Consider the following 26,590-nt stretch of genomic DNA (forward strand, 5'->3'; position numbering starts at 1 on the left):
GGCGTGGGCCACCACGCCCAGCAAAGGAAGGAATTATGAGAAGCTAAGGAAGCAGGAGTGAGATGGTGGCCTCCACTGTGAATGAGGACAGTCCACCTCATTCTGGGCCTCCCTGAGCCTCTGGGACCTTCTAGAGGTTCTGGTGCTGCAGACTCTTCAGGTCTTCAAGTTGTCAATGGACCTTTATTTTATTTATGTATATGTGGTGCTGAGAATCGAACCCAGCACTTCACACATTCCAGGCAAGCACTCTACCTTTACCACTGAGCCACAATCCCAGCCCTCTTCAGGTTTTATATTGGTTTTAGTTTCCTGGGATTTAGCAATCATCCAAATTCCAAGATGATATACAGTCTTTTTAACTTCTATTATTTTTGTTTAATTCTGGAGAAAAGTGGGAAGAGCTAAGCATTTCCCTCACCCTTAACATCCCCAGGCAGGTTCTAAGAATAACAAGGAGCCTCAGATTTGCAGGGCAGGTCTTCTCCAGAAGAGGTGAGCAGAGTCTTGATGTTGAGGGATGAATAGGGTTCTAGGAGTCACAGTGGGGAGAAAGAAGGGAAGACTGAGGGCAAGAATTGAGGAGGAACTCAGAGATAAGCAGACGAGGCCCTGGGCCAAAGGTGGGGGCAGGATGTCTTAGACCTGGATATCTAAAATAGTTGCCCAGAGGGAAAATTAGGTGACTGCTCATCAAAGACTAGATTGGCTCATTCTCAGAACTCCTTCAGAGATAATGGAGGGTCCATATGGGGTAGGAGATTTATGGGGAGTTTGGTCAGATCCTAGTGAGTTCTGTAGGAAGTAGGACTCGGTAAATGTTGGGAAAGGGAAAGACATTATCTATCCTTTGCTGTGTTTGAGGGAAGGGCTGCTTTGAAAGAGGAGATGAGAACAGTTCCAGTGTAGAGAGGTTTGAGGCGAAGTCAGAAAGAGCAAAGAAGACTGATTAGATTTCTTAAATCTTTGTGGTGTCACCAATAAAGGAAATAAGTTGTTATAGAATGTACATCTTCCCAGTTGGTTCCAGGAGAAATTTAACCAGAGCTGGGAATGAATTCTTGACTCCATGTTTTTCACTTTTTCTTTCTTTCTTTTCTTTTCTTTCTTTCTTTCTTTCTTTCTTTCTTTTTTCTTTTTTTTTTTTTTTTTTTTTGGATACTGGGGATTGAACTCAGGGGTACTCAACCACTGAGCCACATCCCCAGCCCTATTTTGTATTTTATTGAGAGACAGAGTCTCACTGAGTTGCTTAGCACCTCCCTGTTGCTGAGGCTGGCTTTGAACTCATGATCCTCCTGCCTCAGCCTCTGAGAGAGCTGCTGGGATTACAGGCATGCACCACCAAGCCCAGCATGGTTCTCACTTTTTTAATTTTTTTTTTTTTTTATTTTTTTTTTAAACTTTTTTTGATATTTATTTTTCAGTTTTTGGCGGACACAACATCTTTGTTTGTATGTGGTGCTGAGGATCGAACCCGGGCCGCACACATGCCAGGCGAGTGCACTACCGCTTGAGCCACATCCCCAGCCCCTGGTTCTCACTTTTGATAGCTTTGTCTATTACCAAATCCTGACCTTTTTATCTTTTTTTGGTACTGGGAATTGGATTCAACAGTGCTTTACCACTGAGCTATAGCCCCAGTTTTTAATTTTTTTTATTTTGAGACACGGTCTTGCTCAGTTGCTTAAGTACCTTGCTACATTACTGAGACTGGCCTCAAACCTGCTATCCTCCTGCCTCAGCCTTCCAAGTCACTGGCATTACAGACGTGCACCACTGTGCCTGACTCAACTCCTTAATTTTCAGTAGTTAGATACTTAATACAAAGAAGGTTTATGTGCTTCACATGAGTGAACACCAGGAAGAGAAACTACAGTCAACCTGTCTTTCTCTATGAGTAGTTTTTTTGAACTAGCTCCAAGGGGTCATGCAAGTGGGGACAGCTGAGAAAAAAATTCAAGAAAACAAAAGAGAGGGCTAGAGATGTGGCTCAGCGGTAGAAAGTTTGCCTAAGCATGTGTGAGGCCCTGGATTTGATCCCCAGCGCCGCTTCTCTGCTCCCATTCCACCCCTGAAAAAAAAAGGAACAAGTCTCAGTCACAAATCTTTCCTTCATCTCCCAGCTCTGTCCCCTACCTTCAATTCCTTGCCACCACTCTGTTAAGCCCCAGTCATCACTTTCCATTTCTCTTATCTGTCTCTGGTCAGTGCCCAAAGTGATGGATTCTGAGTTTGCTTTCCCTAAGAATGCTGTACTTGGGGCTGGGGTTGTGGCTAGTTGTAGAGCACTTACCTAGCAAGTGTGAGCCACTGGGTTTGATCCTCAGCACTACATAAAAATAAATAAATAAATGTTTTGTGTCCATCATTTTATATATATACACCTTCCTGGGGCTGAGGAAATATACAGGTGAGAATAACCAGTTGGGTTACACACTGTAATTCCAGTGACTCTGGAGGCTGAGGCAGGAGAATCACAAGTTTCAGATCAGCCTCAGCAATTTAGCAAGGCCCTAAGCAACTTAGCATGACCCTGTCTCTAAATTATATATAAAAAGGGCTGGGGAGTGGATTAGTGGTTAAACATTCCTGTTGTTAAAAAAAAAAGAAAAGAAAAGAAAAGAAAAAGGGCCAGGGTTGTAACTCAGATGTAGATCACCCTTGGGTTCAATTCCCAAGACAGATAGATAAGTAAGTAGGTAGGTAGGTAGGTAGGTAGGTAGGTAGGTAGGTAGGTAGATAGATAGATAGATATTTAAAAAGATTCCTGAGGACCAGAATGGGAATCAAGGTCTTCTCCATCATAAAGGGGCTCTTTCTCTTCTCTTTCCTTCTCCTCTCCTTCCCCCTTTCCTCTCTCCTCCTTCTTCTTTTTCTTCTTTCAGTGCTGGGTATCAAACCCAGAGACAAATGGGGCTTCTTAAAGGAGGGCATGTCTCTCCTCTAGGACTCAGGGATTCTTCAACAATGGGGTGGATCTCCATCATCAAACTGGAAACTCTAGGCTGGGGATATAGTTCAGTGGTAGATTGTGTACAATAGCATGTGTAAGGTCATGGATTTGATCCCCATCACCACAAAAAAATTAATAATAATAATAATTTGAATTGCCTTATAGCAGATTGAGTTGTGACTTGCAAAAGACATGTCTACCCAGAACCTCAGAATGTGATCTTGTTTTGAATAAGGGTGATTGCAGGTATAATTAAGGTAAGGAATCTCTTCTTGACAGAAGAGATCATCCTGGGCCAGATGCAGTGGCCATACCTGTAATACCAGTGACTCCGGAGGCTGAGACAAGAGGATCTCAAGCTCAAAGCCAGTCTCTGCAACTTAGTGAGGCCCTAAGCAACTCAGCAAGACCCTGTCTTTATTTATTTATTTATTTTTTTAGTTCTCGGCGGACACAACATCTTTGTTGGTATGTGGTGCTGAGGATCGAACCCGGGCCGCACGCATGCCAGGCAAGCGCGCTACCGCTTGAGCCACATCCCCAGCCCCAAGACCCTGTCTTTAAATAAAATACAAAAAAGGGCTAGGGATGTTGCTCAGTGGTTAAGTGCCCCTGGGTTCAATCCCTAATAATCAATCAATCAATCAATCAATCAATCAATCATCCTGGATTCACGTGAGCCCTAAATTCAATAATGAGTATAAGGATACTGAAAAGGAGAAAACACATAGACATGGAAGGAGGTGGCCATGTGAGGACAGAGACAGATATTGGAGGGATAGGTCTACAATCCAAGCACCACCAAGGATTGTTGACAGTCAACAGAAGCTAGGAAAGAGTCATAGGATGGGTTCCCCTTTGGAGCCTCCAGAATAAGCCAAAACTGCTAACAACATTGGTTTTGGACTTCTGGTCTATGCAACTATGAGAGAACAAGCTTGGAGCTTATAGAAATTTGCCAGGTATGATAATGTACATCTCTTAACCTCAGCAACTCAGGAGGCAAAGGCAGGAGGACTGCAAATTCAAGGTCAGCCTGAGCAACTATAATAAGGTCCTAAGCAACTCAGTGAGACCCTGTCTCAAAATAAAAAATTAAAAACGACTAAGGCCAGGCATGGTAGTGTATCCCTGTAATCTTGGGAGGCTGAGGCAGGAAGATCACAAGTTGGAAACCATCTTTTTTTTTTAATTTTATTTTTTTTTATTGGTTGTTCACAACATTACAAAGCTCTTGACATATCATATTTCATACATTAGATTGAAGTGGGTTATGAACCCCCAATTTTACCCCAAATGCAGATTGCAGAATCATGTCGGTTACACATCCACAATTTTACATAATGCCCTATTAGTAATTGTTGTATTCTGCTACCTTTCCTATCCCCTACTATCCCCCCTCCCCTCCCCTCCCATCTTCTCTCTCTACCCCATCTACTGTAATTCATTTCTCTCCTTGTTTATTTTCCCATTCCCCTCACAACCTCTTATATGTAATTTTGTATAGCAATGAGGGTCTCCCTTCATTTCCATGCAATTTCCCTTTTCTCTCCCTTTCCCTCCCATCTCATGTCTCTGTTTAATGTTAATCTTTTCTTCCTGCTCTTCCTCCCTGCTCTGTTCATAGTTGCTCTCATTATATCAAAGAAGACATTTGGTATTTGTTTTTTAGGGATTGGCTAGCTTCACTAAGCATAATCTGCTCTAGTGCCATCCATTTCCCTGCAAATTCTATGATTTTGTCATTTTTTATTGCTGCATAGTACTCCATTGTGTATAGATGCCACATTTTTTTTATCCATTCATCTATTGAAGGGCATCTGGGTTGGTTCCACAGTCTAGCTATTATGAATTGTGCTGCTATGAACATCGATGTGGCAGTATCCCTGTAGCATGCTCTTTTAAGGTCTTCAGGGAATAGTCCGAGAAGGGCAATAGCAGGGTCAAATGGTGGTTCCATTCCCATCTTTCCCAGGAATCTCCAAACTGCTTTCCAAATTGGTCGCACCAATTTGCAGTCCCACCAGCAATGTACAAGTGTACCCTTTTCTCCACATCCTCGCCAGCACTTGTTGTTGTTTGACTTCATAGTGGCTGCCAATCTTATTGGAGTGAGATGGTATCTTAGGGTGGTTTTGATTTGGAAACCATCTTTAGCAATGGCAATGTGCTAAGCAACTCAGTAAGATCCTGTCTCTAAATAAAATACAAAATAGGGCTGGGGATGTGGCTCAGTGGTTGAGTGCACTGAGTTCAACCTCTGGTACCCTACCCCCCAAAAAAAATTAAAAAAAAAAAACTAGTAATGTTGCTCAGTGGTAAAGCACTCCCAGTTCAACAATACCCCAGTAAGGGTGGAGGAATTGTGGCAATTTATTATGTCAGCTCTAGGAAACTAAGATACTACACAAGAGTAAGGAAGTCTCCCATACAGGAATGCAGTTCCCTGAGGATGAGGTATACAATTTGCATAAAAGCTGTCTTTTCTGGGCTGGGCTCAGAACAGCAGTAATGTTGGAGGGTCTCAGGAGGTCCCTCACCAGGCTCACACTGAGGTTGAGCCTTGGGCCATGAACTTGAATTTGCTTGCAGAATTCCTTTGACTTTGCCCAGGGTGGTCTGGATGTTGCTGCCCAAAACCTAAAGTTCTTGGTTCAACTGATTCCTTTTCCTAGTGTGCTAAGGGGCAAAGAAGTCAATGCTCTGCAGAACTTTCTTCAAAGGCTTGATAGATACGAGAGGAGTCAGGAACAACAAATTGAGCCCAGACACTGACATTGATAATGGAAAGAGGACCTGGTTTTGACTCCAGTCCAGGAAGGTACTGCTGTTTCAGGCCAAGTCCAGGCCACAGTCTGGGGACTCCTTGTATAATTTCTACTCTCCTCCCTTCCACAGACACACTAAAAAGCATTTCATACCTCACAGGACCTCCCTATCAGTCACTTCATTTGAACCTTTTACTCTCTGAAGCAGGGGCAGGGGTTATGTTGTCCATATTGCAAATGAAAACCCAGCTGCAGACAGGCAAGAAGGCTCCTTAGGTGGCAGATGAGAGTAGGTTCAGAAAGGAGACAGATCTGCAAGCTTTACACTGCTCAATTTCCCTAGGGCCCTATCGAATACCTGTTAGCTTCAGGATAGAACACCCAACTATGGCTGGATAACATAGCTTCAGGATTTTAACTTTGAACTTTGGTGTGGGAGACAGATGTGTGATCAATGAACTGAGAGTAGTAAAACTTAAAAAAGTGAAGGAGGAAGCTTGTTGAACCACAACCAAGAAAAGACCACCAACTCCAATATTTTAAATTGAACCCAGTGCCTCACACATGCTAGGCAAGCGCTCTACCACTGAGCTACAATCCTAGCCCCAGATTTTTTTTTCCCCATTATTGGGACAAATCATTGTTTCAGTGGTTGAGCACCAGGTTCAGAAGAAGTCTTTTTGCTTGTAGGGTCCATGTTAAATGAAAAACACTTGACTATTTGCTCCCAATCTGCCAGGACAAGGTCCCAGCATGGGTTTTTGATGCCCAGAAGGAAAACCTAGCTTTTGGAGAAGACAGGATGACACTAGAGAGCTCCATCTTCCCAGCCTTCCCAGTAGTCCAGGCTATTTCCACCTCACCTAGCAGGTTGGATTGGATTCTTCCGATGGGCTCCCAACCATAGACAGCATATACCAGGAGGAAGGGAACATCTGAAGGAAGGAGGTTTCTTGCAAGAAATGATCCTAGGGAAAAGGGACAGAGAGATGAGGTTGGACAGGCTGAGGTTTGTGTCTGGGACACTGGTGCCTGGAATCCACCACTCCCAGGGGTGGAAACCCAAATGCTCCGGTAGGCTGGGATTCTGGAGTGAGTTGGAGATAGGGACCCAGAGAGAAATTCCTAGGGGCGGAGGGAGAGTTGAGTCTGCTCTGTGCCTTAAAGAAAGGATGAGGTGTCTCAGTTGGCTGACGCAGGAAGATCTCAAGTTGAAGCCAGCCTCAGCTACTTAGCGAGGCCATAAGCAATTCAGAAAAACCCTGTCTCTAAATAAAATATTAAAAAAGGGCGGGGAAGTAGCTCAGTGGTAAAGTGCCCCTGGGTTCAATTCCAAGAAAGGGGGTGGGGGGAGAAAACAAAGGAGATTGTACATGTCATTTCTGAGAGTATAACCATTGTAGGAAATGGCCTCATGTATCTGATCATTGCTTATAAAATTGCTGATGTTCTAGCCCATGGAGAGGTGAGTGTCAGACTGCAGAGAGAGTCAGGAAAGAAGATTGGGGTAGGAGATAGGTAGAGGTATGGAAGTTAGGAGGGGATGGATGGAGGTGAGAGGAGGAGGAGGTCACAATTAAAAGAGGAAAATGTAAGAGGGTTCAGGACCAGAGATGGAGGAGGCAGAGTATGGAAAAGTTCTGAGTTGAAAGGGGTCAGTTCTAGGAGAGCTGGGGCCAAAATGGTTCAAGTGGGAAAGAAATTACATAAATGTAGAGGGGACTCTATGTGCATGTATGATTGCACAAATGGTGTGACTCTGCATCGTGTAAAAACAGAGAAATGAAAAGTTGTGCTCCGTTTGTATATAATGAGTCAAAATGCATTCTGACAGAGTATATAACTAATTAGAACAAATAATTAGAAAAAATAAATTAAAAAAAAATAAGTAAATGTGGAGAGGGTCCCAGGTAAGGCTGAGCTCTTTCCCTGAGGAGACCATAGGTGGCTGCTGTCCTTTCAGAGATAAGGAATGGTCATCAGGCAGGACAAGGGCAAGATATAAGAGGAGTATGGTCACAGCCATCAGAAAACAGGCAGGTAGTGCTGGGAAGTAGGCTAATGGAACTGAGTCCCTGTAGAAGCTGCATGGGTGGCAGCAGAACAGGTTAGGGCTGGAGTAGCAGAACACCAGAGTTGAGATGAAGGCACGCACTGGGCATGTTATGTAGTCAGGGAATGTGTCCCAGGTTTCAGCTAGACATTGGATAGTTTCTCACAGACTCATCTCCTGAGTGTGCAGGGGTGCAAGGGGAGGTGACAGGGGATGTTGCTAGAGGCCAGACTTGCAAACAGGGCTCCTTCTAATCTGTCTCACTATTCTCTCTCTCTCTCTCTCTCTCTCTCTCTCTCTCTCTCTCTCTCTCTCTCTCTCTGCCTCACATCAACAGAAAACGTCCTGATTCACTGACATGGAACCAGAGGGCTCTTATAGAGTGCTTCAGGGCCTCTGCTTTGCTGTTAACCTGGCCTACTTAATTTGAAATTTTTTACAAGTTAGTTTCTAATCCTACCCCATTTCCCCTCTCCAATCCTCCTACACAACCCATTTTAAGGTCCCCCCATTCCTACTCGTGTGGACTTTGGATCATCCCATGGGTTACCTTCTGGTAGTGAGCTAAGTGAGGGAGGTTAGGTGAAGGAACTATTTTTGGTCTGACAGGTGGCTAGGGACAGAGAGGTACTAGCTTCTGATCTCCAAGGGCTGCTGGTCACATCAAAAGTTAATTTTTATTGAAAGTTTATGCCACACCAGGCACCTTCTAAACTCTACATATCAATTCATCCTCCTAACAACACTAAAAGACAAATGCTATTATTATCCCCTGTTGTTAATGCCCTTATTAGAAATGGGGAAACAAGGGTTGGGGATGTGGCTCAAGCAGTAGCGCGCTCGCCGGTCATGCGTGCGGCCTGGGTTCGATCCTCAGCACCACATACCAACAAAGATGTTGTGTCTGCCGAGAACTAAAAAATAAATATTAAAAATCACAATTATTAAAAAAAAAAAAAAGAAATGGGGAAACAAGCTCAAAGAGGATAAATAATTTGCTCAGGGTTAACAATCTCTAAGTGGTTGGGCCAGGATTCAAAACACAGATGAATATTGCAGGAGTCTATGCTCTGAACCACTGTGCTGTGATTCCTCCAGGGATCCCCAGTTTCTCCAAAGGAACCAATGCTCCCCAAATGTGAGCATTGCCTCCACCCTGCCCATTCACTCACCACCCATAATTCTGTAAGCAACCATTTTGAACCTATTCTTCCCTTCCAGGTTCTACCATGAATGCCCTAATTCACACCTTTGTTACTTCCCACCAGGATTCTTTCTCTTTTATAGTTAGTATTTGTTTTTATAAAGGTAGCTTGAGCACAGTAGAGGAAATCTGAAAAATAATGAGAAAAAAAATCTACCTAGGATCCAATAATTCTTATTTATTTATTTGTTTGTTTGTTTATTTATTTATTTATGTGCTGGGGAAGGAGAATTCAATCAGCTTATTGCAAACATTGTCCAATATTGTTCTTTCTTCCCGCCTATTTTTTCTATGCATAGATTCTTTAATATAATTGCAGTAATTTTGCATGATACTTTTTAAGTTTCTATGTTTTGTTTGTTATTATTTTATTGTTCTTTTCCCAGAAGAAAAGAGGCAGAGTGGAAGACAGAGAGGTTTAATCCTATGGAAAGTTTCTGGGACTCACTTGCTCTATTCTTTTCCTTGAGAATCCTTTAGAGCCCTCCACTGGGGGACTGACTGACAGATGTGTCCTACTGCAGATTGGACAGACATCCAGGAGAAAAACATTCCAATTCCCCAACCCTGTCACATATCATGTCCTGCCGCCCTTGTTTGGAGAAGGTAGGACAGCCCTTTGTCCCTTGTGTCCTGGGCTGACTTTCAATAGATCAAAGCGAGGGGGCTGTTCTGCTACCTTTGAAACCCTCACCCAGAAGCAGGTACTCTATGAATGGTTTAGCGCAGCCAGGTTCCCCACAAACTTGAGTTGAGAGGACAGCCCCTTTTTCTGCTGCACCGTGTTTCCCAGGACCAAGGGCTCTCCTTGCCCAACTCAGTCCCAGCTGCCAGCTGACTGTCCCCACCCGCAGACGTGAGGCGGCCAGAGGGCACAGGACCAGCTCCCCAGGGCCAATCAAGACTCTTGCATATGTGATTCTGCAATCTGTATTTGGGGTAAAAATGGAAATTCATAACCCACTTGAATCTAAAGTATGAAATATGATATGTCAAGAGCTTTGTAATGTTTTGAACAACCAATAAAAAAAAAAGACTCTTGCATGATCTTTTTCTCCTATTTTTTCAGTTAACATTTATCATAAGTTTTTGTTGTTGTTTTCCATATTCTCTTTTTTTCTTCTTTTGGGGTACTGGGTATTGAACCCCAAGGACGTTTTACCACTGAGCTATATCCTCAGGTTTTTTTTTTTTTAATCTTGAGACAAGGTCTCCCTAAATTGCTGATGCAGGGATCCTCCTGCCTCAGCCTCCGGAGTCACTGGAAAGATTTGCCTGCACTGCTGTGTCTGGCATATATATATATATATATATATATATATATATATATATATATATATATATTCCCCCCCCACTAGTGACAACTTATCTATTGGCAGCACACAGAACAAATATTAATTAAGCCAGAATTCCATCTATGTATAAGTGGGCATTTGTGCCATTCTATGGGGAACTGTGTGCATTTAATCATTATGTTTTAGATGTTTGATCTTCTTATGTGGCTCAATTTCTTTCTGCAGATGTTCAATCTCCTTATGATGACAAACGATCTTATCTTTGTGGTGTTTCTTCAAGGCTGCCAGTCATTCTCAAGTTTTCTCAACTGTTTTCTCTTTCTGAAGTCCCCACTGGATTCCTGGAAAGAGCCAGTGCCTTTATCCAGATTCTGCAACTGGTCCTAGCCAAGCCTTGAAACATCCCAGGCTTTCATAATTTCCCTCCCCGGTATTGGAGATTGAATCCAGGGGTTTTCTCAACTGAGCTACATTCCCAGTCCTTTTCATTTTTTATTTTGAGACAGGGTCTCTCTAAATTGCTGAGACTGGTCTCCAGCGTGTGATCTTCCTGCCTCAGCCTCCCCAGTCACTGGGATTACACGTGCCACTGTACTCTGCTCCATATGCGGGTTTTTTTTTTCCTTTTTTTTTTGGTATCGGGATTGAACTCAGGGGCACTTGACCACTGAGCCACATCCCGACCCTACTTTGTTTTTTATTTAGAGACAGTGTCTCACTGAGTTGCTTAGCACCTTGCCTGTCTTAGCTTCCTGAGCCGCTGGGATTACAGGTGTGTTCCACTGTGCCCGGGTTCCATATGCTTTTTTTTTTTTTTTTTTTAGAGTGAGAGAGGATTTTTTTTTTAAAGAGAGAGTGAGAGAGGGAGGGAGAGAGAGAGAGAGAGAGAGAGAGAGAGAGAGAGAGAGAATTTTTTTTTAAAGAGAGAGTGAGAGAGGGGAGAGAGAGGAGAGAGAGCAACATCTTTGTTGGTATGTGGTGCTGAGGATCGAACCCCGGCCGCACGCATGCCAGGCGAGCAGGCTACCGCTTGAGCCACATCCCCAGCCCTCCATATGCTTTTAACCTCTTGGTAAACATCATTTTGATGGCTATATAACATTCCATTTTTAGGATGTCCTATAGTTTACCAAACCATTCCCCTATCCATCTCTTTGTGGAGTTTCCAAATTCTCTATAAATAATGCTTATAATATGTAATTAGATAAGTAATGCTGTGATTCCCGGAAATGGAATCACTGGATCAAAAATTGTATGCATTAATATGAGTTTTTGTGAGAGAAAAACTAAACTATTCATTTAGTTTATTCAAAATGTATGAGATTCCAAACTCTTTGAATCCTTCCTAGCATTGGGAAGTATAATTGAAAATTTGCCTATTTAGTATGATTCCACTTATATTCTCTAAAAACAAGTAAAACTGCTGGCACACCTATAATCTCAACTGCTTTGGAAGCTGGGGCATGAGAGTCACAAATTTGAGGCCAGTCTTGGCAATTTAGCAATATCCTGTCTCAAAATAAAATAAATAAATAAATAAATAAAATGAAAGGGTCTAGGAATATAGCTCAATGGTAAAGGGATCCTAGGTTTGATCTCCAGTACTGAGAAACAAAAAAAAGAATCCACCAGGCAAAATCAATCATGGGAAGGACACAGTGGCACATGCTTATAATCCCAGCACTTGGGAGGCTAATGCAGAAAAATTGCAAGTCTGAGGCCAGCCTCAACAATTTAGTGAGGCCCTAAGCAACTTAGACCCTGTCATAAAAAGAAAAAAATAAAAAATTATGGGGATGTGGCTCAGCTGTAAAGCAACTCTGGGTTCAATTCCCAGTACAAACAAACAAACAAAAAACCCTAAACCAATCATGGTATTAAAAAGTGATTGCCCTTGGAGGGGAAAAGTGGTGGGGAAGGGTCATGAGAAGAATTTCTGGGATATTGAGACTGTTCTGCTTTTTGATCTATCTTGGTGCTGGTTACAGGGTATGTTCAGTGTCAGAAACATTGTCAAGTAACACATTTATTTAGTTGTTTTTTTCCCCAGTACTTGGAATCAAAACCAGGGGCACTTTACCACTGAGTATATCCCCACCCCTTTTTATTTTTTGAGACAGGATATTGCTAGTTGCTGAGGCTGGCCTTGAACTTGTGATATTCCTGTCTCAGCCTCTAGAGCCGCTGGGATTACAGGCATGCTGTGTAGTACCCAGCAAATTATACATTTATGACATATGTGTACTTTTTGTAAAAAGTTTACTAAATACACCAAAAGCACAAGCAAGAATGCCGCAGTCTGGCTGGGCACCAAATAACCGAGCCACCACAAGCCTTGTAGATTCCAACAGCAACTCTTTATTCTCGAACTCTCACCGAACTCTACACACATGTTCTGGGGAAAATTACACTTCCTCCACCGGGCTCTTCGTACCAAAATACCCTCTGAATCCCGCGCAAGAACTCAACGGGAACTCAAGGAGCCGGAGCCTGAGGCAGCAGGATACGCCCTATTCCCAGCAGGATCCACCCTAAACCCGATTGCCCTAAACCCGGATCTGCCCTAATCCCTGAGCAAGATCACCTTTCATGCAATGTCACTGCAAATGACCTGGGTCCAAGGCAAGCCCATTTCCACAATGGACAGTCCTCCCTCTAAGCAACATTGGGTAGGCTGACAAGGAAATTGCCATGCGTCATTCCTACTTGGCTATGGCTCTCAGCACAAGAAAAGAAAAAATAGGGAAATTTAGATCTCACCAAAATTAAAAACATCTGTGTTTAAAAGGACCCCATGCAGAGTTAGGCACCATAGCCAGGTGTGGTAGCACCCACATGTGATCCCAGCAACTCAGGAGGCTAAGGCAGGAGGATCACAAGTTTAAGGATAGCCTCATCAATTTAACGAGACCCTGTCTCAAAATTTTAAAAAATAAAATAAAAAAGGGCTAGAGATGTAGCTCATTGGTAAAGTGCCCTTGGGTTCAATCCCTAGTACCAAAATAAATTAAATGAGGGCAGGACATATAGTTATTGATAGAGTACCCCTGAGTTTCATCCCCAGTACCAAAAGAAAGTGGGTCTGGGGGACTGGAATAGACATTTCACCAAAAGGATACAGAAATGGCCAGTAAGCTCAAAATCTTTAGTCATTAAGGAAATGCAAATCAAAACCACAATGAGATAACACTTCATGTACTGTTGGGGAACTATAATAAAAAAGATGGACAATAGGCCTGGGGTTGCAGTTCAGGGGTAGAGCACTTGCCTAGCATTCAGCACTACGTATAAATAAGTTAAATAAATGTCCATCAACAACTAATAAATATTAAAAAAGAAAAGATGGACAATAAAAAATGTTAGCAAGGATATAGATAAATTAGAGCTGATGGTAATATAAAATGATCAGCTCGTTGGAAAGCTGTCTGCCAGTTTCTCAGAAGGGTAAACATAAAGTTATCATATGACCCAGCAATTCCACTCCTAAGTACATACCCAACAGGCTTGGGAATGGGAGTGCAGTGGCCATTGCCTGTAATTCTAGCATCTCTGTATCCCAAGGCAAGAAGATCACCAACCACAAACTATTTTAAATCTTTCAGTCATAGTTCATTACATTTGGATGAAAATTTAAATCCTTGCTAGTTCTGTGACCATAGGCAAGTTGCTTAGCTTTTCTGACCCTAAGTTTCTTTGTGTAAATAAAATGGGATATAACAGGGGCTGGGGTGGTGGCTCAGTGGTAGAGCATTTGCCTAGCATGTGTGGGGCACTGGGTTCGACTCTCAGCACCACATATAAATAAACAAATAAAATAAAGGTCCATCAACTTCTAAAAAAATTTTTTTTAAATGGGATATAACAATACCTACACATATAGTTAAAAAAAGAAAATGGTAGCTGGGCTGCAGTTGCTCTCTTGCAACCCCAGTGTCTCAGGAGGCTGAGGCAGGAAGAGTGCAAGTTCAAGACCAGCCTCAGCAATTCAGTGAGGCCCTAAGCAATTTAGGGAGATCCTTTTTTTTTTTTTAATATTTATTTTTTTTGGGCTGGGGATGTGGCTCAAGCAGTAGTGCGCTCGCCTGGTATGCGTGCAGCCCGGGTTCGATCCTCAGCACCACATATCAACAAAGATGTTGTGTCCGCCGAGAACTAAAAAATAAATATTAAAAATTCTCTCTCTCTCTCTCTCCTCTCTCACTCTCTCTTTAAAAAAAAATATTTATTTTTTAGTTGTAGTTGAACACAGTATCTTTAATTTGTTTATTTATTTTTATGTGGTGCTGAGGATCAAACCCAGGGTCTTGCCTGTACTAGGCGGGCACTCTACCACTGAGCCACAACCCCCAGCAGACCCTTTCTTAAAACAAACAAATAAAAAAAAATTAAAAGGGGATGGGGGGCTGGAATTGTGGCTCAGTGGTAGAGCACTTGCCTAGGATGGGAGGGACCTGGGTTCTATTCTCAGTACCACATAAAAATAAAGGCATTGTGTTGTGTCCATCTACAAAAAAAAAAAAAAAAAAAAGATTCATTCTCTCTCTTTAAAAAAAAAGGTGGGGGGATGGGGGTGTGACTTAGTGGTTAATCACCCCTAGGTTCCATCCCCAGTACCAAAAATTAAATAAATAGTAATACGTGAAAAAATTGGTCGGCTTTTAATGAGATAATTGATATAATGGGTTCTTATGGACTTGGAACATAATGAATATTAATTGCTATCATTATCATTGTCACCATTAACACAATAGCATTGTTCCATCTGGCCCCAGCTTCTCATTCCTGCCACTATTTGACCTTGTTCTAGTTAGGTTCACAACTCCCCAGGTTTTCTTCTGTTATTTCAACAACAAGGACTGTTTCTGAGGGCTGAAGTTGTAGCTCATGGTACAGCACTTGCCTATATGTGTGAGGCACTGGGTTCGATCCTCTGCATAACATAAAAATAAATAAATAAAATAAAGGTATTGTATCCACCTACAACTAAAATGTTAAAAACAAAACAAACAAACAAACAAACAAAAAACCTGTTTCTGCTCTCTGAAACCCTCTGCTCCATACTTTTTACCTGGCTGTCTTCCTCATTTTCAAGTCTTAGATGAAACATCACTTTCTCAGACAGCCCTTCCTTAATATGTCATTTAATTAAGGTCTTCTGCTGGACATGGTGGTCCAGTCCTATAATCCCAGCTCAGGAGATAGAGACAGCAGGATCACAAGTTCAAAGCCATCCTCAGCAACTTAGCAAGGCTGTAGGTAACTTAGTGAGACCCTGTCTCAAAATAAAAAATAAGAAAGGACTGAGAATAAGGTTAAGTGCCCATGGGTTCAAACCTGGGTACAAAAAAAAAAAAAAAAGAAAAAGAAAAAGAAAAAAAGAAAGTGCTCCCCATAATGGCAAAAACCAAGAAACAACCCAAATATCCAGTGACAAGAGAAAGAGTAATAGTAGTAGAAGCCCAAAATATTTAAAAGTCCTCAAAAAAAGAGTGGATTGAAGCTGGGGTTATGGCTCAGTGGTAGAGCACTTGCCTAGCATAGGTGAGGCACTGGGATCAATCCTCAGCACCACATAAAAATAAATAAGTAAAGGTATGGTGTCTATCTACAACTAAAATATATTAAAAAAGAAAAAAAAAAGAGTGGATTGCCAGTTCTGCTGACAGCCATTGCCAATTAGGAATGACGCATCAGCATCGAAATTTCCTTGCCAGCGTACCCCATGTTGCTTAGAGGAAGGACTCATGGAAATGGACTTGCCTTGGACATTTGCTGTGACTTTGCATGTATGTTTGAGAAAGGTGACCCTGCTCAAGGACCAGGGTGGATCCGGGTTTAGGGAGGATCCTACTGGATTAGGGCGGATCAGGTTTTAGGGAGTATCCCGTCCTTGGGTTTAGGGCGGTTCCAGGTTTAAGGTGTACCCTGCCGGGAATAGGGCGTATCCTGCTGCCTCAGGCACGCCCCAGATCCTTGAGTTCCGTTGAGTTCTCATGGGATTAAAAAAAAGTATGTGGCTCAAGCGGTAGCGCACTCGCCTGGCATGCGTGTGGCCCAGGTTCAATCCTCAGCACCACATACAAACAAAGATGTTGTGTCCGCCGATAACTAAAAAATAAATGTTGAAATTCTCTCTCTCTCTCTCTCTCTCTCTCTCTTTAAAGAAAAAAAAGTATTTGGGATTCAAAGCCTGGAGGAGTACGTGAATTTTGCGGCAGAACGTGGATTCCCTAGAACGTGTTTGTAGAGGGCCGGTGTGAGTTCGGGAATAAAGAATTGCTGTTTGAATCTACAAAGCTGTGAGTGGCTCGTGATTCTGTGCCCAGCCAGACTGCGGCACAGTTCACCGTGGTGCATGCCTGTAATCCCAATGGCTCAGGAGGATGAGGCGGGAGGATTGTAAATTTGAGACCAGCCTGGACAACTTAGTGAGTGTCTCTAAATAAATAAATAAATAGATAGATAGATAGATAGATAGATAGATAGATAGATAGCAAAGTCTGGGGATGGGTTGTAGCTCAGTGGTAGAGTGCCCTTGAATTCAATCTCCAGTACCACAAAAAAAAAAAAAAAAAAAGGAAAACAAGAAAATGATGGATATGTTGGGAATTTTCTCCCCTGAGAGAGGAATGACCACATTAGCAGATTTAGTTATTTTCAAGGTCCTAGCTTTCAGAATGATGATGATGAGTTGTTGTGACAGTACTATAAGTAAACAAATGTGTGCTATGTATGGCTGCAATGATGAGAGTGTGTCATGAACCAAGGTTATGATTAATGTAGTTCTGTGTTCCTAAGGTCCATTAAAAGACAGGGAAAGAAATTATGCCTGCCCATAATTATGCTGCCCATATAGCCTTACTTGTTGGAAATGATAGGGAAAAGATTCTTCTCCCTATACTCTCTGTGACTTTTCTCCAGGAGAGTCAAGTTGGTAACACAGAACTGGGACAACACGGAGGGAGTAATTGAAAATTTAGCTACCTCAGGATTTTGGATTAGACAGAGGGGAGTGAAGGGAGGAGATGGGGCATGGGGGTAGGAATGATAATATAATGAATCAGGCATTGTTATCCTATGTGCATATATAGGATATATAATTACGTGATCAGGTCATGTAATCATCATGTACAATCAGATGAATGAGAGTTATACTCCATTTATGTATGATGTGTCAAAATGCATTCTACTGTCATGTATAACTAATTAGAACAACAACAACAAAAAGATTTAGCTACCTCAGGATATGGGTACTGAAATCTGTGGGAAAATGGCCCCATCCAGAGGCTGGAAAAGGAATATGGTGATGTGGGTCAGCTTCTAATTACACTTACTTTCCCCCACTCTCTTAAGAACTGCAGGGTGCAAAATCTCCCACCCATTTCCTGTGCCTGATTCAGGGTGGGGTTGGGAGGAACTACAGAGGTGTGTCCTGAGAAAATGGAACTCTGGTTACATGGATAACAATTGTAGACAACTGTAAACATTAGGGATACTAGGAAACCAGGGAAAACAGCAGGGGCAAAACAAACATCTTTGAAATCTCGCTTGGAAATAGGCCCCTGACTCAAAACTACATTTTTGCATTGTCTTCCTTTCTGCCTAGCCCAGAGTACACCTGGGCCACCCTCAGAATCTCTGGTCCCTGTATCCTCCCCCTTCCCCTCTTCCAGGCTATAGCTCCAAACCTACCTTCTTGTCTACTTCTACCAATTCCCAAGATAAGGCCCTACTAAGTGAAAGAGGGCTGGGGGTGGGGGGGTGGGGAGAGATCCTGGGAAGGCTGCTTAGTTTTTCATCTTAGGGAAAGTGGCTTGAGGGTGCTGGGGATGTGGCTCAAGCGGTAGCGCGCTCTCCTGGCATACATGCGGCCCGGGTTCAATCCTCAGCACCACATACAAACAAAGATGTTGTGTCCGCCGAAAACTAAAAAATAAATATTAAAAAAAAAAGAAGAAAAAGAAAGAAAGTGGCTTGAGGAAGGGGCTGACTGGAGTCCTCCCTTTGAAGACAGGTTAGAAGTCAGGCTGGGCTGGACTGAAGCTATCAAAAGAGCTGGAGGTTGTGCTGGACTAGATGAGAGTACTAGGAAAGTGGGTGGAGGTCAGGCAGTATGTACTAGACCAGGAAACATAGGGAGGGAGCTCGGGTCAGGCTGAGCTGGACATCCGGTGGAAGGGAAAGAAGCTTGGAGTTGGGTTCTAGGCCAAGACTTTTAGGCTTCAGGGACCCTGGCTAGGGTTCACAGTCTGAAACAAGTTTTTCAGTGGCAAGCTGGGGCCTGATCGAGAATGGACCCATGCCTGCACCTGGAAATAGAGGGCATGAGGGCCTTGGAGGGTTTCTTCCTCCCTTTACCCCATCAATTACTCTTCACCAGGGGCTTTCCCTACAGGGCCCACTGGGAGAAAATGAGGAGGAGCCAGATCTGGAGCTCCAGAGGAAGTGGCTGGCCACTGTGTTTCCTGAGTTTAAATAGTGGGTTCCTCTGTCTCTCTAGCCAACTCTCTTCCCTGAAACAGGGCAGGGCAATCTACCTTTTCCCATGACCACCCCCTACAAATACACATACAGGATGTGAACCTGGAAATGCCCAGCCCAGTCACACAACTACTGCCCCAGTGGCCAATAACCCAACACAGTCTGACTGCCGAGCAATACATTAAACAATGCATCCTCTTGTACTTAAAGCCTTTCCTCTGCCTTGTTCAATATCATACCCCCAGTATCTAGAATTAGGCCTGGTGTGTATATAGATAGAGAGATAGATAGATATAGATAGAGAGAGCGCTTATAATACTAAGCAATTGCATAAATTTAGCATCTACATAAACACACATAGAGGCATGCCCACATATACATTCTGACATGTATACCCTCTGTTAGATGAAAGCAGGCCCTCGCCCAGCTCAGTAGTCATGAACATACATACACTGGCACATATTCAGAACAAAAGGCCAGCTGTGCTCCCAATGACATGGACCCACTGCAGTGTTACCTGGCACTCTTAGGGTGAGTTGGTGGTAGCGTCTGGCTGGTCAATGTCCTTGCCAGGCCAGGGTTAGAGGAGGATGTATGTGAAAATGCAGTTCTTTGGTACCAAGGCACTGGGGATATGAGAAGTTGGGCTGGCAGCAGGATAGGACCAAGGTAACTGTGCAGGTTGGAGGATGGGGGGGGGGGGGTAGCCAGGCAGTCCTTTCCTCCACTGTATTCCCACCAGATGGAGAGGTGAGGTGGAGGTACAGGTCTATCAGGATCTGCTTCAGATTCAGAGACCTTAGTGATAGAATGGTCTAAAGTCTCAGCTACCTGCCTGGGATGAAAATGAAGGATACTGGCTAGGGGACTTAATATATGCTAATACTTTTTTTTTTTTTCCAGTACCAGGTATCCACATTTTTATTATCTTGAGACAGGGTATACTAAGTGGCTCAGCTGGCCTAGACCTTGAAATCCTCCTACCTCAGCCTCCAGAGAAGTGGGGATTACAGGCATGTGCCACCATGCCTAGCCTTGGCAACGGCATTTAATGGTGAAGAGAGGGGACTTGGAAAGAGTAGCACTACCTGCTAGAGTCTGAAAAGGGCTCTATTTCTCCTCCATATAGGTGTCCTCCTCCCTCAGTGCCCACATTAAAAGTCAACAATAGAAAACAATCCTGTTCCTTTCAATCTCCTATCCAGGGACCTCAGCATCAGGGGGCTAGTTTAAGATCTCAGATCTGCTGCTATGCTGGGGGTGGGTAAAGATAGAAAATAGGAAAGCACAGTTCAGGAACAATAACCACCCTAAGATCCTCCAACCCAAAACCCCTTCTTGGCAAGGACCTTTTCCTCACCCCTCCCTCAACAGTCTAACCTTGGGCTCTATCCCCAGGAACCCTGCCTCAGGAAGACCACCTATCTGACAACCTCATGACACCTAGGGGTAAGGGACAACAGTTGGGAGGGCAGGGGTGAAGTTAACTTCTAAGGAAGATGGGGCCAGGCTGGAATACCTGGGGACAAATTTTGGGGTTAGGGTAAAGGATAGGCATGACTCAGGGTAACAACTCCATAGATTGAAGGAAAATGTGTCCCATTCATAACCTTTCTCTCAAATATTCTTAGGAAAGATTGTTTTGAAAGGAATAATTAATATGCATCAATAACCAACCAGGACACTCTCAAACCAAAAAGTCTGTTTATTGATTGGTACCATACATGACTCAAATGGCCCAAAAAAAAAAAAAAAAAAAAAAAAAGGCATTACAGTTGGGGTGGGACATCCACCTTCCTCACCCTTTCCCTCAGCTCCTGACACAGTACCCTCCCCAAAGTGGCAGTTGGAGTGAAGGAAACAGGGCACGGGAACTCCATAATCCAGAGGGAAGAGTGAGGAGAGAGGTGGCGCTGAAACTTCCTGGGACTGGCCACAGGAAAAGGCAGCAAAACCAGGATCTGGGCGGGACCCTTGCCCTAATCCTCCATATGTCCAAGTATGAATAGGAGCTGAGGATCCTGCCCCCTCCTCCCTTCAATAAGGAAGGGGAGGTGTTGGGAGATGACCCTCTACCTCAGCTTGGAGAAGGAGGCCTTTCTCCTTGGTGGGCTTAGAGCTGGGATATATCCTTAATGGCTCCTTCCCCTCTGAGGGGAGGCTAGGGTGAGATATGCAGTTTGAGGGATCAGGGGAAGACAAGAGGGTTCTGGTAAAGAGTGGATAAGCCCCTCTCCCATCCCATGCCTGCCCAATGGAGACAAAACAAAAAATACAGTGACAAAGAAGGCTGCTCCCTTCCCTCCATATTCCCTGAGGAAGGGAGCCTCCCCTCCCCTCATCCAAATCAGCTGCTCTAGTGGAGGACTGGTAAAAATACACACCATGGATGGGGTGGGGTAGGACAGAGGGAGTCACAAGCACTGGAGGGCAGGCTAGAGTCCTGGAGGATGGGGAGACAGAGACAATAGCAGGGGGTTGTCAAAAGATGTGGCCATCTATGCCCCACCCCCACCCATGGCATGCCTTCCCCAACTCCAGTCACCCCAGAGGAAAAGGGAAGAGAGATGGCAAAGTGTCTCCTTGGTCTGAAGCTCTTGAACTATATAAAATGGTATGCATACCTCCACCCATACTCTTACCTCCACCTAGGCCCTAGGCTCGCCCATCTACCAGGAGGAGGGAGGTAGCTAGACTTTAATAAGGGGAAGAGGGGGAACATGAGTAATTTTTTTTTAAACTTACATTTTTAATAATATTATTCTTTAAAAAACTTGTTGGAGCTGGGATAAGTGGCAGAAAGGAACAAGGAGCCCAGAGCTTCACCCCTCTAATACCAGCCACCTAGGGGAAGGGGCATTCAACCAAGCCCCATGACCTTAACCCCTAAGTGCTGTGGGTATGGACAGCCCCAGTCTTGAAGGAGATAAGCCAGGACAATGGGGAACCCAGAACTTGGGGTAAAGATGGAGGCAAATGCCCTGGGGGGATGGTCAAGACATTTCTCAGAGGTCCAGGGTCCACTAGGCATCCACATGAGTAACCCCTTCCCCCAAAAGGCTCTGCAGGGGCCAGGCCCAGCCCAGGGCCACTGGGGAGCACATCTTGGCACCTGCCCCCAGCGAGTCCAGTTCCTCCCTGAAGTGGGTGGATGGAGGCTGCCCATTTTAGATGCTCAGTCTCTTCTTCTGTCTTCTGCTCCCTGGGGCTACGAGGGGTGGGGCAGGCAGGCAGAACACTGGGTGACCAAGGCAGGGCCTTTATTGGGAGGCCTGTGACGTGGGGTTCTCCGATTTGCTTTCTTGGCTGGACGGAGGCTTGCTGTTCCAAGGGCTGTTGGCGCCCAGTGCAGGGGAGTTGTTAAAGCTGTCCTCGTCGTCAATGCCGTTGGCCGCGTCAAACTGGGTGTTCTCCAGCCGGGTGATGAGCCTCTCGTCCTCGTCCCCGAACTCCCCGCCCATCAGGGTGGGCTCCCCCACCACCATCACATCCTGAGAGTGGCGGAGGTCCCCAAACATAATCGGGGCAGGGGCTCGCCCGGCCCAGGGCAGCATATACCCCCAGAACCCCCATGCCCACCCTGGAAGTTCAACACACCCCACCCCCTCCTGAAACCCAAGTTTAAAAACCCAACTCCTCTGACACCCTCAGCTCCTGGAATCCTTCCCACCAGAGCATCAAAGCCTTTAGCCCATATTCATCAGATTCCAGCAGAAACATCAATCCTCTAGCTTCCTAATTCATCTCCCCCAGAATTTAAGGGGACTCCTAAACTTCTGTTCACATGTAAGAGGAAGCAGATCAAAAACATGAGGAAGGGAAATGTGTGTGTGTACATGTGCATGTGTGTGTATTTTAGATCTGCAAACATTCAAGTCTGTGTGTCCCTCTATCAGTGTTTGAGTATATATTTCTGATAGTGTGTGTCCCAAGCTGTCTGCCCTGAATGTCCATGTTTTCAAGGCTATCACCATTCCTGTATGTTCCATGTGCCTGTGGCTGACTCTGTGTGATCACCACCATGCATGTGCCTGCAAGGATTCTCTCATCAGTGAAAGCAGTCAGTTCATGCTGGCAAAATATATGGTAAAAATATATTTGTTTCTATGCCTGCTATTGAGCTCAAGCTTGGACAGGGGTCAAGGGTGAGTGGTGGGGCAGCCCAGAAGAGAGAAGAAAGCCGAGATGCTTACAGGTACCTGGCTGGAGAGGGCGAAGGTGCTGGCTGGGCTCTTCTTCTTACTGTTGCTGTTGTTAGTGTTGCCACCCCCTGAACTCATGGTGCTGCCCCCTGACATCTTCCGTTTCCGCCGTTTGCTGGGCTGTTGCCGTGCAGGCTCCGCTGTGTCAGGGAAAGGAGACTCAGGTGGGAGAGGGCTCTGGGGGCCCCTGTCCTCCATGTGGCTACTCAAGAGACTGAGCCAATACTGTCCCCAATCTTGCAGACCCAAGAGCAAGGAAGGGCCAGAGGGAACTTCATAAGGAGATAAAGATACAGTCTTGGGGACTTGTGTTAGGGCATGATAAGAGCAGGTACAAGCCACTCACCGGGGGGTGCTACCATGCGCTGCCACTTCTGGAAAAGGCAGGTCTTGAGGCAGTCTCGGGGGCTGAGGCTGTAGGTCTTGTGGCGGGACATGAGCTCCTGCATGGGCTCAAGTATCACACAGAGCTGGGGGTAGACCAGAAGGTAGGTGTCAGGGGAAAAGACTTGGAACCCAGATCAAATGGATGGGGCAGAAACAGGGTGATCAGAGACTCACTCGGAGGTAGTTGAGAGTGGAATTGGATAATCCACACCGGGTGATATTTTTAGAGAGCTGATCCAACATCTGGGGGTCCTGGGCCTAGAGGAGAGAAAGACAAGAACACTGGTTTTGGGGTTGCATCTGCTCACTGGCCCTATCATCTGAGCATTGATAATATTCCTGAGAGAAAAGAGGGGCTAGCATTACACCAGTTTTTTTTTTAATTCCTTTATTTTACTTACTTATTTTTATGTAGTACTGAGGATTGAACCCAGAGCCTCACACATGCTAGGTGAACATTCTACCACTGAGTCACAACCCCAGCCCCTAAACCCATTTTTTTTTAAAGTATTCATTTTATAGTTGGACACAATACCTCTATTTCACTCATTTATTTTTTTACATGGTGCTGAGGATGGAACCCAGGGTCCCGTGCGTGTGAGATGAGTGCTCTACTGCTGAGCCACAACCCCAGCCCTAAACCCATTTTTTAAGTTACCTCTAAGGCCACAGCCAGGACATGGCAGACCCTGTTCCACCCTTCCTGCTGCCTGCTTTCCCCCTTGCATCTTGTCCTGCCCACAACTCACATGCATGGCAAGGATGCTCCGGGGGATGAGCTCTCGGTGCTGCCGAATGCTGAAGTGCCACGTCTTTATCCGCATCATGTCATCAAACATGAATTCCAGGTACAACCGGCCCTCCACACACACCTGGGGACAGGCTTGTCACAACCTTGTCCCATCCCCATATACAAGAAAATGTGCCTGTTACAGTTCTCCTGTTTGTTCACAACTATATATACATAAACACATTTATGTTACCTGCATAAATCTGGGTGTATAACTGTCACAGCAACCCCCTATCCCATATACATATCACACCTGGCCTTCACACATACACACACACACACACACACACATTAAGAAAGTATAAGAGATCCTTGTCCTTTCCCCATACAACCAGTAATACACCTATCAGCTACAAGCTTTATGAGGGCAGGTTCTTGTTCACTGTTTAACTTTGGGACCCCCAAAAATATCATATACAAAGCTGATAAATGTTTGCTGAATGCTGCAGCATGCCCACTTTCCCTTCTCATTTTGCCATTTCCATTATGCCTACCTGGTGAACAGCTGTGAGTACGTGTTGGAAGAAAGGAAATCAAACCCAAAGACCCCAGTGTTCCACATCCTACTGGGTTGCTAACCTGGGTAAACATGGGTTTGCCGTGCTGGGTCACCATGCTGCCCTGGTCACAGTCGAGGGACACAAAGTTGCTGTGGAATGCCTCCTTGGGATGCTTAAGCACATAATACAGCTCCGTAGCACCCCCCTCAAAAATGCTGCGGAAGTAGCGTGGGATCAAGGTCCGGCCAATGGCTGTAGAGATGGGACAAACTTCAGGACTGAGGGACTTCAAAAAAGATCAGGCAGATGCTTCCCCTGCCAAGACAGACCCCTTGGCATTTCCAGGCTTAGAATACACAGGAGATAAATACCCTCACAGCAAGAACCCCAAGGCCACTCACTGTATCTCTTTGGTCCATCCTCCAGGCAGAAAGTGATGGTCAACATGGCATCATCCTCAAAGAACTCAGTCGTGAAAGCATCCCACCAGAGATTGTCACACTCCTAGGGAGCACAGGGAAGGGTGTGTGTATAAGTGTCATAAGATATTCCAGGGGTGCCCAGATGAACCTTCTACTCTCAGTCTCTTTTCCTTTTGTCATACCTCTGTCCAGTTCTGAAGCCGTTTGTTAAGCTCGAATATTCTGTAGTCAGTTTGGTTACCATATGGTGTGTGCCTCCTGGGGAAGTGAAGGGAAGTCAGTAGGAGCAGAGTCATACTATCCCCACTTCTCCCTTCCTGATAAAGTCTACTTACCCAATCCCAGGTTCCAGGTATGTAGGTGGGTACATGGGAGTTGGGCTGTGTAAGGGAAGAGGCTATGAGAATGGGGGTGGAAGACAGGAATTACTGAGGGGGGGGGGAGTCCACTCCCTCCCCTTTATAGGCAGGCTCCCATCTAAAGAAAGGTTAGGAAATTGGCAAGGGACTCACCCCACATCCCGATCCAGCATGGTGCCGGGATGAAAGGGAGGGAAGGCGTTGCCGTTCGGGGGCTCCTTCGGTGAGTACAGCTTGAATGACTTTGAGGAACAACCTAAGAAAGAGAAAGGAAGAACCCCTTGAACCACTCCTGGGAGATGTCCTGGAAGCCTGCTGGATCATGTGGAAAGGGACTATCTTTTAGAGCCCTCTGCCCAGGTTACTGTGAATGGTGAACTGGTGTAGGGACTACTCTAGGGAGCATCTATCATTTTAATATGGCTCCAGCCTTGTTTAATTAAGAAGCTGGGAGGCTGGGGTATAGCTCACTGATAGAGTGTTTGCCTAGCAAACACTGGGTTCGGCCTGGCACTGTGGCAGATGCCTGTATTCCTAGTAATTTAGGAGGCTGAGGCAGGAGAATCCCAAGTTTGAGGTCAGCCTCAGCAACCTAGAAGGCCCTTTCTCAAAATAAAAAATAAGAAAAAGGCCTGGAGATGTTAGCTAGTGATAAAGCATCTCTGGATTCAATCTCAGTACAAAAAAAAAAAAAAAAAAGGGAAAACAAACAACAACAACAACAACAACAACAACAAAAAAAAACCCTAAAATAAAGAAACCAAGATTATTCAGCCTAATCCCAGCCCATATTCAATCTGCATGATTTTTTCATTTGGCTGAGCCCTGAATAGCAGAAGAGAAACTGAAGCTGGGAAGAAATGTTAATATCAGAATAAGTAAATATCTAAATATTAAATCCCAGCTATTCAGAAGGCTGAGAAAGAAGGATCTCAAATTTGAGGCCAGCCCATGCAACTTAGCAAGATTGTGTCTCAAAATAAAAAATGTTAGGGATGTAGCTCAGTAGTAAAGTGTCCCTGAGTTCAATTCTCCAGTGTTGGAAAAAAAAAAAAAAAAGAAAGAAAGAAAGAAACACTAGAATTTAATTTTGATAACTCCCTTTTTATCTACATAGTTTCATTCAATCATCACAACAACCTAGCAAGGTAGTAGAGTTAACAGTAAAATTCC

The 26,590-nt window shown here is 44.5% G+C and overlaps 1 protein-coding gene across 5 annotated transcripts in view; it reads right to left on the reverse strand.

Annotated features, from left to right (window-relative positions):
- Positions 1-6,570: 6,570 nt before the first annotated feature.
- Positions 6,571-26,590, reverse strand: part of LDB1 (LIM domain binding 1) — a 28,153-nt gene continuing 8,133 nt past the window's right edge. Inside the window, exons 2-11 of one of the 5 annotated variants that reach the window (XM_081268323.1) lie at positions 25,571-25,673; positions 25,394-25,438; positions 25,241-25,316; positions 25,038-25,140; positions 24,716-24,888; positions 24,096-24,218; positions 23,521-23,604; positions 23,306-23,429; positions 22,951-23,099; positions 6,571-6,692 (exon numbers count right to left, since the gene is read on the reverse strand). In XM_081268323.1, the coding sequence (XP_081124449.1) occupies positions 6,588-6,692; positions 22,951-23,099; positions 23,306-23,429; positions 23,521-23,604; positions 24,096-24,218; positions 24,716-24,888; positions 25,038-25,140; positions 25,241-25,316; positions 25,394-25,438; positions 25,571-25,673 (1,085 nt within the window). In that variant the 3' untranslated portion in view covers positions 6,571-6,587. Of the gene's footprint in view, positions 6,693-20,444; positions 22,249-22,950; positions 23,100-23,305; positions 23,430-23,520; positions 23,605-24,095; positions 24,219-24,715; positions 24,889-25,037; positions 25,141-25,240; positions 25,317-25,393; positions 25,456-25,570; positions 25,674-26,590 lie in introns of those variants that run through there. The other 4 variants (XM_081268324.1, XM_081268322.1, XM_081268321.1 and 1 more) reach the window with 4 other exon arrangements.

This window comes from Spermophilus citellus (assembly GCF_964194105.1).
Source record: "Spermophilus citellus genome assembly, chromosome: 15".
NCBI classification, from domain to species: Eukaryota; Metazoa; Chordata; class Mammalia; order Rodentia; family Sciuridae; genus Spermophilus; species Spermophilus citellus.